At 45.1% G+C, this 13759-nt stretch overlaps 1 protein-coding gene across 2 annotated transcripts in view; it reads right to left on the bottom strand.

Moving 5' to 3' along the window:
• Vwa8 (von Willebrand factor A domain containing 8) overlaps nucleotides 1–13759 on the bottom strand; it is a 320110-nt gene that overhangs the window by 18651 nt on the left and 287700 nt on the right. For both annotated transcript variants that reach the window (XM_034497994.2, XM_076930688.1), the window contains 2 exons: nucleotides 13282–13438; nucleotides 9259–9367 (listed from right to left, as the gene is read on the bottom strand). In XM_034497994.2, the coding sequence (XP_034353885.1) occupies nucleotides 9259–9367; nucleotides 13282–13438 (266 nt within the window). The remainder of the gene's footprint in view (nucleotides 1–9258; nucleotides 9368–13281; nucleotides 13439–13759) is intronic.

Genomic DNA, 13759 nt, shown 5'->3' on the forward strand with positions numbered 1-13759 from the left:
CTATGTTCACATTTACTTTTTCTTTATTTTCCTAGTGGCCAACCATGTGAGAGTCAGTCCTTGGCAGTGATGACCAGTAATGCCAGGCCTCCAAGGAAGACTGCTGTATTACCAACCAGTCTCCAGAAGGACAGGAGCCAAGTCCTGATCCCTGGTTCATGGCCAGTGGCCTGAGAAGATCGTCTGACCTCTGATCCAGTGGAAAAGGAGGCTAGAAGTTTATATTTGCCCACCCTCCTCCCACTGGTAGCTATATGTCTTACCAAGACTTTACATGATCTGAGCTTTGTGCCAGGATGCCCTATTTCAGTGCAATCATGGAATTCTTGTCAAGAATATACATGTGGGTCAACTGCCCATCAAATTAAAATATTCATGTTTCTGATCTGAGTGTTTTCTTTATTTCATATTTATATTAATATGTGATTATTTCATATATACTTTTGATAAAGGAATGATACTCCAAATATATAAAATTCCCTTAAAACCCATGTTCTAAAAGGTTAAAAATGGGCAAAACCTATGGGAAAACCTGTTATTGCTGTTTTGCTAAATGGACATATTATCAAATTACATTCTTAATATTTATGTTTACAGTCACAGATCAGTGCTGCTCTCAGCCTTGGTCAGAGAAGCTTCTTATGGATGGGGTGGGTGTTACAAAATGACATGGCCATTGCATGCACAGACTGACAGCAGCTACAGCTACCTGCAGAAAACACACCCAAGATAGGGCTTTCAACACCCCATCGTGCGTGGGAGCAGGCTCATGAGGTCCCGCCTCTACCCTGAGGGGCTCCTGGCAGCTGATGGTTGTGGGTATTTCATTATTCCTCAGTGCTATAGCCACTGGCAAGTTGCTCATGCTCGAGCAATAACCCCACAGCCATCGTCACATAAGCCGCCCTCAGTAAGCTCAGTGGCTTTCTAAGACAAGACACAAAGCTGGACGGAACTTGTTGAGAGGAAGGAGTTCAGAGGATGTGTATGTATGTGTGTGGATATGATCAAATTACATTATATACATGATTCTCAAAGAGTAAGTCTTTTTAAAGGGCAAAACTTAGTATCAGTGTGCCTTCTTTGCTGTGGTGCCTGCTCAACTGTACATGTGAAAACACGTCCACCATTCTACATCATTAGATTAAAACAGCTATGAGATATCATTCTGTGCCAGGAATGGCCAGGATCCAAGACACTGACAACACCAAGGATGGGCGAGGAAGGGCTGAGCGAACACTCACTGCTGGTGAGGATGCCACAGCCACTTGTGAAGAAAGACAGTTGGGCAGTTTCTTGCAAAACAAAACTCACTCTTATAATCCAGCAACTGCATGCCTTGGTATTTACACAACAAGTAGGAAACTTGCATCTACATAAAAATTTATATGTGATGTTTTATGCATAACTGCAAAACCTTGGAAGCAACAGAGATATAAATGGATAAACTGTGGTATATTCTGGCAATGGAATATTATTCAGCATCAGAAGACATGAACTGTCAAATCTGTAGTGATCTTGCTGTAATCAAGTGGCTCTAACATTGTGGTTTGTTAGTTTATACATTACCATAGGGGCTGGAGAGGTGGTTCAATGGTTAGAACACCTAATGTTCTTGCTGAGGATTCAAGTTTGGTTTCTAGCACACACGTCGAATGCTCATAACAACGTGTAATTCTAGCTCCAGGGAATCTGATGCCTACTTCTGACCTCTACAAGTACTGCACTTACATGCATAAACTCACAAACATACATAATTTTAAAAAATCTTAGAAAAATTAGTATACAGATGACTGCTACGGGGTCATCTTATTTAAGAAAGTTTAAGAAAAATTAAAAAGACCTTTACTATGAGGCAGCCCTCAAGATCACAAAGTGGTTGTTAACTCCTGTGGGAGTTATGTCAAGACAATTTCTGACAGAATTAGACCTAGAACATAACAGTGGACAAGAAGTTAATTCCTACTTGTAGGTGCCATGGACCTGGGATAGAGAGAGTGGCTCAGTGATGGAGTGCTGGAGAGTCGTGTGATCCCGTGGGGTTGTGGAACACAGACACAGCGGCATGAAGAATTTTTCTTTCATGCTAATAATTACAACAATTCTTTTAAAACATGATAAAAGTATTTCTGCTTGGACATGTGTTATTGTTACTGCCCTGATAGGGATTGCTCATCATCCAAGGCTCTGGAGAATTCAGTCGTAATTTCCTTATGCTGCCATTCTTTTCCTAGAATGATTACCATCCCAAAGCACAAAGACTGTCTCCCTAAAATATGTCAAGAAAAGAACAGGACTTTGGGGCTGGCAAGATGGCTAATCCTGTAAAGCTACTTGCTATCAAAGTTGAAAACTTGAGTTCAGTCCTTGGGATCCCCTTGGTAGAAGAGAGAACTGACTCCAGAAAGTTGTCCTCTGGCCTACACACATAACACACACACACACACACACAAATAAGCAAATATAATAAAAATAGCTCTGCCCGAAGATCCAGCTATACCACTTCTGGGTGCCTTGTTGCAGCTTTTACATTTCCTCTATGTATTCTGACAGCCACAGGAGATGAGGACACTGTATGACACTGAGGCACTCTGAGGTTGAAGTACTCTGAGGCTGAGGTACTCTGAGGTACTCTGATGCTGAGGTACTCTGATGCTGAGGTACTCTGATGCTGAGGTACTCTGAGGCTGAAGTACTCTGATGCTGAGGTACTCTGAGGTACTCTGAGGCTGAGGTACTCTGAGGCTGAAGTACTCTGAGGCTGAGGTACTCTGAGGCTGAGGTACTCTGAGGCTGAGGTACTCTGATGCTGAGGTACTCTGAGGCTGAGGTACTCTGAGGCTGAGGTACTCTGAGGCTGAGGTACTCTGAGGCTGAGGTACTCTGAGGCTGAGGTACTCTGAGGCTGAGGTACTCTGAGGCTGAGGTACTCTGAGGCTGAAGTACTCTGAGGCTGAGGTACTTTGTAATGCTCTTATGGCCCACACGTGTGGGCCTCCTTTAGCTCAGTGCACTTTCTTACCCTTTCGTTGGATGCTTCTCCGGAGTTTTTGTTTATTTTTAAATTTTATCCAGTGCTAGTTCTTCAATGTTTTCTTCCATCCATCGGCTTTCTCAAATTTTTAGTTGTTTCCTCTGTGGTCTGCACTTAAGACTCGATCAGCCTGTTCTACTTCTTGAACAGACTTAAGTCTGGGCACTGGAGTTTGTTCTTTCCATCTTTCCTTACTACATTTGACTCCTGTGTTAGCTCTGCTCTGACTCCTCTAAACCTCGGTCTTATTTCACATAGGAGACATTTCTAATGAGAACAAAAAGAAGCCATGCTAGCCCAGCTGCCACTCCCGTGTCCTGGAGGCTTGTCGTTCCATGTGATCCTTCACCTGTCCTGCTGCATTTTTGCTTGTGTTCTTGTCCTCAGATGATGAGGTTGTTCAGGAACAGAGCAGTCAGCTGCCCTTGGGTGCATGCTCTTTCCTCTTAATTACTATTGGAACCCTTAAGGAATTTAAGCTGGCGTTGGTTAGATTCAGGCTATACCATCACTGCAAAAACTACAAAAAAAGGACCTGAGGCCATGGCTAGTTACAGCAGGAGAACTGGATCTCCACACCGCTTCATGCTTTGTTTAGAAGAGCTACTGCAATGGGGCCAACTCTCAGTGTCTGCTTTTTGCTGATTTGATTTTTGTCTTAGTATTTTCTTGCCATGATAAAACACCATGACTAAGGCAACTTATAAAAGAAAATATTAATTTGGGGCTCACAGTTGTAGAGGGTGAGTCAATGACCACCATGGTGGGAAGCATGGCAGGCAGGAAGGCAATTGTGCTGGGGGCAGAAGCTGAGAGCTTACATCTTGATCCACAAGGAGGCCGAGAACAAGCTAACTGGGAACGTCATGGGGCTTTTGAAACCACAAAGTCCATCCCCAGTGACACACCTCCTCCAACAAGGCCACACCTCCTAATCCTTGCCAAACAGTTCACCAACTGGGGATCAAGCATTGAAATACGTGAGCCTATAGGAGCCATTCTCATTCAAACCGCCAGTCTTCAAGCCACACACATCCTGGGCCTGGGCTGGCCTCTTTACCATCTTATCTTTCTGCTTGTTGCAGCCAGGCATGCGTAGGCCTTTCTACTCTACCTCCTCCCCAGTGCTGCAGTGCTCCCCATGCTGCTGCTAGGCATGGGCAAAACAGAGGTTAAGTGACATGCTTCTCCCCAGCTCCAGTTAGGTTTCACACGCTTGCTAGCAATGGTATTTTTCAGGAAGGTTTTAAAAATTGACTTTGGTATAAAACTACACTTGGTAGAAATTCTTCAAAGCTCTTTGCATGTCATTAGCACTCTCCTATAGTGATAAGGGTTTCCACCATTCATTTCTCTTATTCAGCTTTTAGGAATTTTATTGCCCTTCCCCCTTTCCCCTTTGCTCAGGTGTCTGCAGAGCAGCTCAGGACCTCTCAGTGGTGGCTCTAAACCCACTTGGTTCGGAGCTGCCATATCCCCAGTGGCTGACTGGCCACTCCAGTCTTCAGTGGGGAGCTTCTGCATGGGCACAGATGGTACCTGCACACTCTCGGACCAATCTGCCGCCTCTGGCTATGCAGCAGTGAACTTTAGGGCTGGCATGTCCATTTGCCCTGAAATTCCTCCTTCTCAACAGCAGCCTGCTCCTCCTCCTCAACCTCCCCAGGTCTCTGTAGAGTAAACCTGAGACATAACCTCCCACCAGTCCTTACGGGAGATAGTGCTACACACATGGAATACTTCTTGGGCCAGCATCCACCACATCAGACCCTTATCAGACCCACTGAGTAAGATCCCTCGCTGTCCCATGCAACGGCAACACCCACATAATGCAGAGGAGTCTGTTTTACACTGAGCAGTGGTGTGCAGGTTGACATAACACTCCTCTGTGAGGGATGGTGATCGGTCTTGGGATTACTCAACACTAGAAGCCATGGCTCCCTGAAGGCTGCCTGGATCTGGTTAGTGAAGGTCCCTAAGCAGCCAGCAACGGGAGTGGCTCCAATGGCAGTAGCAAACTTCCACATGGCTCGCTGGCCAGTGTTCCTGGAGGAGATGATGCTGACATCAGCAGGGTTCTCGATGGCAACCACAACCCAAGTTGAAAGCAACGGGCTCTCCCAGGTCCTTCTTCAGATTTATATTGTAGATACCATCACTTTTCCTTTCCCAGACATATTGCTCCATTTGAAAGTCAGGGTTGTGCCACCTAAGAGTGTCCCTTTAGCAAGGAATTTGAGGACATACTCCTCCTTCATTGCAAGACATCAAGGGCTCCAGATAGACACCGTTTCCTTTTAAGTTACAATGGGAATGAAGGACACTGCCATGTGGACCTGTCCCAGGCAGCACAGAAAGGCTCTACAATTTATTTTTTAGTAAATTAGTAAAAGTAGCTTTTTACTTTTCAACCACTTTAGTGTTACTCAGCGCCATTTCTTTTCCTGTTGCTGTGGTAAAATACTCTGACTAAAGCGCCTTATGGGAACAGGTCAAGGGTACAGTCCATCAAAGCAAGGGGGCCATCCTGGTAGAAGCCTGGAGCAGCTGGTTACGCCAGAGGACAATGGCTACTTGCTGCCTTGTCCACTCCTCTGCTCACCCAGTTCAGGATCCCAGACAGAAACAGTGCAACTCACAGCAGGGGAGTCTTCCACCTTGGTTCATATGATCAAGATAGTCCCCCATAGGTATGCCTAGAGGCTTGCCTTAGTTGACTTGAGGACCAGTCACATTGACAATCAAGATTATTCACACCTGGCAAGAACCAGATTAGATAACCATGGTTCTATAGCCTGTGTACATAGCCACTGTTCAAAAGCCTAGAAGTCAGGACTCTGTCTGGCTTGCACACAAAGTTGACATTGTACTGACAGATGAGTTACAGATGTGCTAAGAAGAGGGAAGGAACTCTGCTGGCTTCCCTGAAATGCACTTTTTTTAAAATCTTCCCCTTCTGTAGTAGTTCGAATATGCTTGGCCCAGAGAGTGCACTATTAGTAGGTGTGGCCTTGTTGGAGCAGGTGTGACCTTGATGAAGGAAGGATGCCATTTTGGGCATGGGCTTTGAGACCCTCCTCCTAGCTGCCTGGAAGCCAGTCTTCTCTTAGCAGCCTTCAGATGAAGATGTAGAACTCTCAGCTCCTCCTGTACCATGCCTGCCTGGATGCTGCCATACTCCCACTGGACTGAACCTCTGAACCTGTAAGCCAGCCCTAATTAAATGTTGTCCTTATAAGAGTTGCTTTGGTTATGGTGTCTGTTCACAGCAGTAAAACCCTAACTAAGACACCTTTCCTCTTTCTTGGCCTGGGCTACCCCAGTACCAGCAACAACAGAACCACAGAGACAGACATCCATAGAGGCATGTAGCTCCATGCTGACCCAACTCTGTTCCTGAGCACAGGCTTGCATATTAAATCCTTTAAATGCCATGCCTGCATTGTTGTTAGGTGTCCCAGGAATGAGAACACACACCAACGTCCACGTCCAGGGGAAACAGCTACGTTGCAAATCTTTCCTCCCATGTCCCCTACTCTTGTCTTCTAGGGCTCCCTCAGGCCCTGTCCTGTCCTTCCTCTGAACCCGAGCTTGTCTCACCTCTTCCATTTTCACACTAACTTCCCTATTCAAGTTCCTGTCACTTCTCATCGGAGTTATTCAGATTACTTCATGATCTGGTTCCTGGCTTCTATCTTTCTCTTAGAGTCCTTCTCCCAGATGGCTGTGCCACAATCTGAAGACAGAACGACATCAGTTTTTTCCAGGCACCTTTCTGGCTCCTCAGAGGTGACACAATACAGCCAGTCTTGCCCTCTCTCATGTTTTCTCCCACTGTTCTCGGCCTCCGGGCCTATGCCCCAGACACTGAGCCTGTGTCATTCTGGACTCTGTTCTTCTCCACACAGCCTGGTGGCCAAGTAAGTCCTTTCTCCAGGTGTCTAGATGATGGCTTCAAACCTGCTTCCAGTCTGCAGACGTCTGTTACTGGTCAGTGATGTCACAGGTCACAAAGTGACAGAAAGCATTTAGAAACTAGTATAGTAATTAGACAAAGACATTTGGTGTTTTTATCTTTTTGTTCATTTGGTTTTCAAGACAGGGTTTCTCGGTGTTGAAACACAGCCCTGAAAGACAGCCCTGGTTGTCCTGAAATTTGCTCTGTAGACCAGGCTGGCCTTGAACTCAAGAGATCTGCCTGTCTCTGCCACCTGAGCGCTAGGACTAAAGGTGTGTGCCACCACTGTCCAGCAGTGGAGTTCATATCTTACAGCTAAAAGAAAACAGGAGCCTGAAGCTAGGGGTTGTTGTGTGTGTCTATAATCTCAGGATTGAGGAGGCAGAAGTGGGAAGTTAGCAAGTCTGAGGTCAGCCTGAACCTCAAAGTCCCTGACCTACCCCCCAAGGGGCCTGTATTTTATATTCAATTTTAATAACATTTTCCAGTAATTTCATTTCTATTGGATATTATAAAAGCATTAGTCCATGCTGAATGGAATCAAATCTGTGTGGGTCTAAAGCTGAGCTCTGGAAAACCATCTTGCTAGTTTCTGGCCATACTTTGTACACTCACCAAGGAAACACTCATGGTTACTGGTATTACACAGCAATCTCAAAACAGCTGGAGGGCTTTAGTTACTCAGACTCATACAGGATTAGCTGAAGATACAGGAAGGGGCCAAATCAAAGCCTCCTTGCTTTGGCCACAATCTGCAGTTTATAGTTTACATGAGGCCTCATCCATTCTTGGCCAGTAGCTATGGCCAAGATAGCAGCCTCAGAACTATGACTTGAAGATTAGAAAACCCACCAAAAAATAATCCCCCTATGGCTTAAAGATTCAGTAAGGGAAATGACAAATGTTGTATTGGCATCTGGCTGATGGTACAAATGTATTATGGTCAGGAATGACAATTGTCCATGGATGGACCTACAGGGTTGAAGAAGGTGACAGGGACCTGGCAGATAACAGGAGCCTGACTTGGGCTCAGACACCTGCTTCACTGGCCACACAACCCAGGGAACTGTATTGTCTGTGTAGTCTTAAATTTCCTTTTTTACAAAACAGGGGCAAAATAACCATATTCTGGGCCTGGGAAGATTGTGATGAGCGCTTCAGCTGGACTTGGAAATCAGGTATCAGGTCAATCCTCGGAGAGCCCTTTCCCCTGGATAGTGAACATTAGATCTTTAAACATGAGGACTCAGGCTAGAGAGATGGCTCAGCAGTTGACACTCGAGGTACTTTTCCAGAAGCCAGTTCTGTTCCCACATCAGGTGACACACAACTGCCTACATTTTGGCTCCAACGGATCCAGCACCCTCTTCTGGTCCCTCTGCACACTGCATACACACGGCATTCATTCATACAGATACACAGATACATAATGAAAACTAATGATAAAAATGAACTCTCCGAGTTTTGTTAAAACAGATTAACCGTGTGTCCCACACTCTACTATCTAACAGAGCATGATAAGAATCCCTCAAAAGAACAGTGATGAAGACAGAGTGAGCGGGAGGGAACCAAAGTCAAGCACTGCACAGGAAGGATACACAGACTTCAGTGCAGGCGAGGGCTCCTTACTCCACCCTTGCCCTAAAAGGATGATTTGGTCTCTTTGGACAAAATAATTGGATTTCATGTGTCATTTACAGAATAGACTGGACAGAAATTATAGTCTCTACTTAGGAAATATTGAAGTATCTTGATATTTTAAAAAGTTGTACCAGTGCCCACTGGTCCTGAGACACTGAGAGCCTTGTGAAACAGCAAGGAGCTGGGGAAATACAGGTCGAGAGGGGCAGGAAGAGGAGGTGGCCGGGGACACAGAGAAAGCACACCCTGCCTGATCTAATCTTTCCCCCCACTTCTTCAGTGGCAGTAGAATGATTTACAGGGAGAGAGGGTTCTATTTGTGAACTTCCAGGAGAGGTGAGATATACACAGATCTTCCCTGAGGGGAGTCAGGAAGTCACTGTCTGTCTGGGAGGGTCACTGGTAAAATTACTGCTTCCTGGACAGGAAGAAAAAGGTGAGGTCAGATATTTTCCCTTGGAGAACGTCAGTAAGAAAATCATAGGGTTGAGTTCACAGCTTTGTGTGTCAGCCTTGAATGACTCTTTCTGGTTGGCTGATTGGTGCTCAGACAACTTTCTCCAGCAGTTTTGGTCTAAGTCCAGATTTTGCCCAAATCCTCTTTCTGCCCACAGAGAAAGGTTACCTGCAGATTATCCAGGATGACTCGGAGGGCATGCACCTGCCGCTGGACAGCACTTGAAAACTGCTCATAGGTTGCAGCATCGTATTCACTCATCTGGATCTCCTTTAGTCTGAAACCAGAGGGGGGAGACGACACCCACTTATGCATGTTTGTGTGGGTCTGTTACACTTGCTTACACAATGACAGGGCCTTTAACAACTCCTTGGTGACTCATACTGACTTTGAGGAGAAAAGGCAACAAATGATGTCACCAGTGATGACCTTAGATTCAAAGCAAGGTAATGCTCAAAGACCACTACTAATTGATGAATAAACTGTCCCCAGGACAAAGGGAAAGCCCCAACTGTGCATCATATATGGTGATGCCTCTTATGAAAATAGTCCTACCAGATGCCTCACAACCACCTGCGACTGCAGCTCCTGGAGGCCTTTTGGCCTCACAGATACACGTAATTTAAAATCAAAGCAGAGCACAGCCCTAAGGCTAATCCTAAGCAGGGAGATCTTTTTGTAAGTGAATGGCCTTGGGTTTTCCAGTGTGATAGCCACAGTGCACTAATTTAACATTCATTTCTGTGCATGTCTATAAATATTAAAGGTGATGATACCAGGATAAGAAATATGGAATCCATCTCTCAAAAGCCTAAGCATACATGACACAGTTGTTTCAATTTGTGTGTATGTGTAGGCAGAGAACCTATATGCATAGCTGAAATTACATATAAAGTACATTTATCCCTCCCTCAAATGAGGGAGAACAAATGGTTTCTATTCTTCACTCTCAGACAAAACACTGGGAAAAATACAATCAGAACGGTGGAAGCTCAGGACTCCATGTGTGTATGTAATAAGACCACATCTTACTTTTTGAGTCTTCAATTCTCAGCACAGTGCCTGATACACAGTGACACTTAATACATGCTGTTATGTAATACTTTGAAAGCACTGGCTATCAAGAGGTAAATATAGACAAGGCCACTATAATATCCAATGCCGCCTCCTCAAGGTGACATGCCAAGATGCCCTTCTAAACCTTAATAACTGTCTGCTCTAAAGAACAAAAAGGAATTTGTGTGTGAGACTTTGCCTCCTAACAATACCTCTTCTGTTTAGTTTTCAGTCTGAATTCTCTGTAAGTTTCACTAGGTTAGGTTATATCTGAAGTTTTAGGGAACAGAAGCAGGGCACAATGAACACTGTAAGGCATGCCGCATACCACCTCACGTCTAGGCAGTCAAGATGCACTTTCTCAGATTAGTACCAGTTGGGAAATGTGTGGATAGAGCTTGTCCTTGGAGCATGGTAGGTCGGAAAGGAACCACTAGAGGGAATGAATACGCACAGAGAAAAGGACTCCGGCAGCTGATAAGCTGCCTGGAGCAGAGTGGCCTTGGGAGAGGCCAGAATTAGCTCTAGCTTCATAGCTATCTCTGGGGTGGTCATTGTGCACCCTAACATCCCACACTAATTTAAGTATGAGGAAATCTGGAAATCGTATTTTGGGTTATGTCAGCCTTCACTAGAACACTCACAGGATGCTCACAGTGGACAATACATTCTGAGCATTGAAGACTGAAGCAAGAAATGAAAGAATAAAGCAGGAATCTTTAACCTCTGGGTTAGACAAGCCTCGGAATCAATGTGGACAAACAGCATGCTGTAGGTGGTGCTTGTTTAAAGGGTGTGTTTATCATTATGTAAGAGTCTGGGAATCTTGGTCCTTATTTTACTTCTTCTATAGGTTAGACATAAATACTATAATTTGGATTCAAGTCTGAAGAGGAAAGCAAACACAAGCTGAGATCTACTGTGTGGAGCTGCTCAGTTATACAAATGGTGGTAGGCGCAGTCTCCACAGCAGGTGCCCACCAGACAGCTTTTCCAAGTGTGTTTGAGCAGAGCGTGAGCACTTCCCTGTCCCCACTGGTCTGATGTCATACGTTTCTGTATGTGGTGTACAAGTCTTAGGCTTGTGTCCCTCTGTTAGTCAGCTTCAATTGATCAATTCTTGAGGTGTAGGGCTAGTATTTGATTTAAATCAATGCTAACTGAATGCTGTGAATGACGTGGGGTGGTCCTTTGTACCAGGGAAGACTTTTAATTAATGGTGAGGACTGCTTAGTTGGTTTATCATAGACACCGAGGACAAGAACTGACAGTGAGAGCTGGCACCTGCACGCACATGCGTGTTACTTATTCTGTGAGTGTTTGCCTCACTCCAGGCTCTGTCCTCCTGGAACTTACAGAAGAGGGAAGAAGCAATCCCTCCCACAAGTGATAAGATGAGAGAATGGTCAGTGTTGGAGACAAGATACAGGATGCTGTAAAAGCATCCCGACCTGATCTCACTGTCCATATGACTCATTCTGTAATCAAGATGATAGTAAAGAATGATTACCATAAAAATGAATGTGTGTACCAGTGGATTTGTGGGATTTCTGTCTTATTTAGTTCTCATGTGTAGAGACACAGTCTGCAATATTTATGACAAGATGAGATAATATCTTGGATTAGCTCTAAACAATCCAAAGTAGAGAATGGGAATGGTATGGGGGCAGGGGTCCACAGGGTTCATCATGTGTTTCTCTTTACTTACAGTTGGGCTTGAAAAGGTCCATAATAAAAAGTTAAAGACAAATTTTTGGCAGTATTAAGTAGACACTGGTCCAATGGGTTCAGAAGGCCATTTCTAAGGTAGTGTTTGCTCTTGTTGCTGTGCTGTCTTTCCCAGGATCTCTGTGTGTTTCATCTCTTCCTTCTCATACCCTGCCTGAATCCCCCCCTTTCACCACCTCACGGGCAGGTCTGAAGAGACAGGGATGGTCCCCTCTCCTATAATCAGTACATTCAGTTGTCTTAGGATCACAGGTGATCCCTGGCTTTCCCTATAGGTTCTTAATAGTGTCCCGATAGGCTTTTTTTTCTAGTGGCAGTCAGAGAAGAGTCATCTTCTTGGCTTACCCATGGCTAAGCGCCACTGTGAAGGCTTCCCGCCTCCTGTACACACTCATGTGCTAGGTCGCTCTGTAAAACCACATAGGCAAATTCAGACTGGATAATTACTTGCGAGGGCTGGGTGTGGCAATAACAGCCCTTTACTAGTTGAAGAGGAGAATGACACATGCTTAATTTCTATTTTTTTCTCAAAGGAAGCTTTATTTTTCATATGAGATGTCGAACAATTTTAATTCTAATAAGACTTGTCATTATGACTTAACTTTCTTCCATGTCTTTTGAGAAATGAATACTTTGATCCCCAAAAGTTTTCCAGTCTCACAGCTTCTGAGGGTTTCCACGGATGCGACATGGCACAGTGAGGACAGAGCAGCTACCCAAGGTTCCAGGGAAGTTGGTGCCCAGGCTGAGGGCAACGCCGCCCAGACACATGAAGTTTACCTGCTGTATCACAGGGGCAAGAGGCTTGCAGGCTTTCCTGAGGGTGTGGTGGCTGGACCTGCATTCTTGTCTCTATTGTTCTCTGCTGTTTACTGGTAGGATGTGAAAGCACGGCATGTAATACCATACCAGATGTTCTACGTGGGAGGAATTTCGTAACTCGAATATTCTTCAACATATTTTTGTCTGGCTGCCCCAGCTCCTTCCACTGAGCGCAGAAATGCAAATCTGCTCTCTATCCCTCGTGTCCCGCCTTAGTGTGAAAGGGTGTTCCCTGCTGCTTTGGGATCTTTCACTTTTAGTAAAATACCCTGTGGATTCTTCCTTTCTAGTGGGGGCTAATCAAAGTAGCCCAAAGCAGCCATGGCAGCAGTATCTGAAACCTGAAGGCTCACTTGGCTTGAATTTCTAGGCTCAACCTGCCGACGACGAGGCTCTTTACTTATCTCCAAACCCTAAATGAGTATAGGCTCTGTCTCATGTTAGCCCAGAGATTTTGCCTTTCTCGGTATCATCCTAGGACACTGTCCTTGTGACTTTAGCTGTGTGTGTGTGTGTGTGTGTGTGTGTGTGTGTGTGTGTGTACACTACTCACCTGCACTGCTCTAGATACACAGGCACACTCACCTCTGCTGAAATGCTCTCTGGGCCATCTCTCTTGCAGCTCTCTTGATATCCTCAGGAACTGCATCTTTCTCGACCTCAGAGACTTGATACACTGGGTGGCCTGCATCCAAGCGATAAGGACCTCCTTTGCCACCAAGACCTGCAGTGTCTCCTCCCCCTGGAGAGAAATCATGGGGACACAGTTGTTATGTCTAGAACCTGGCCACAAAACAAAAGTCAGATCATGTCTTTAAGAGGAGGAATGTCAATTGAACTAACTAGTAGTTAAAGCCTCATACCACCTTTGCCCAAACTCTAAGATACCCCTGCTTAGGATAACTTTTCTTTTTATTCCATCCATCCTGATCTGCACACCAAGTTCAACTGGAACAATTCATCTGATGTCTCTGCTTTGTAGGGAATTAGTTATTTTGTGCACTGTTTGCAGCCCGTAACAGTTTTCCTCACCTGTATGATGGCTGGATGTCTATGTTCTTCT

Source organism: Arvicanthis niloticus, chromosome 3, assembly GCF_011762505.2.
Source record: "Arvicanthis niloticus isolate mArvNil1 chromosome 3, mArvNil1.pat.X, whole genome shotgun sequence".
NCBI classification, from domain to species: Eukaryota; Metazoa; Chordata; class Mammalia; order Rodentia; family Muridae; genus Arvicanthis; species Arvicanthis niloticus.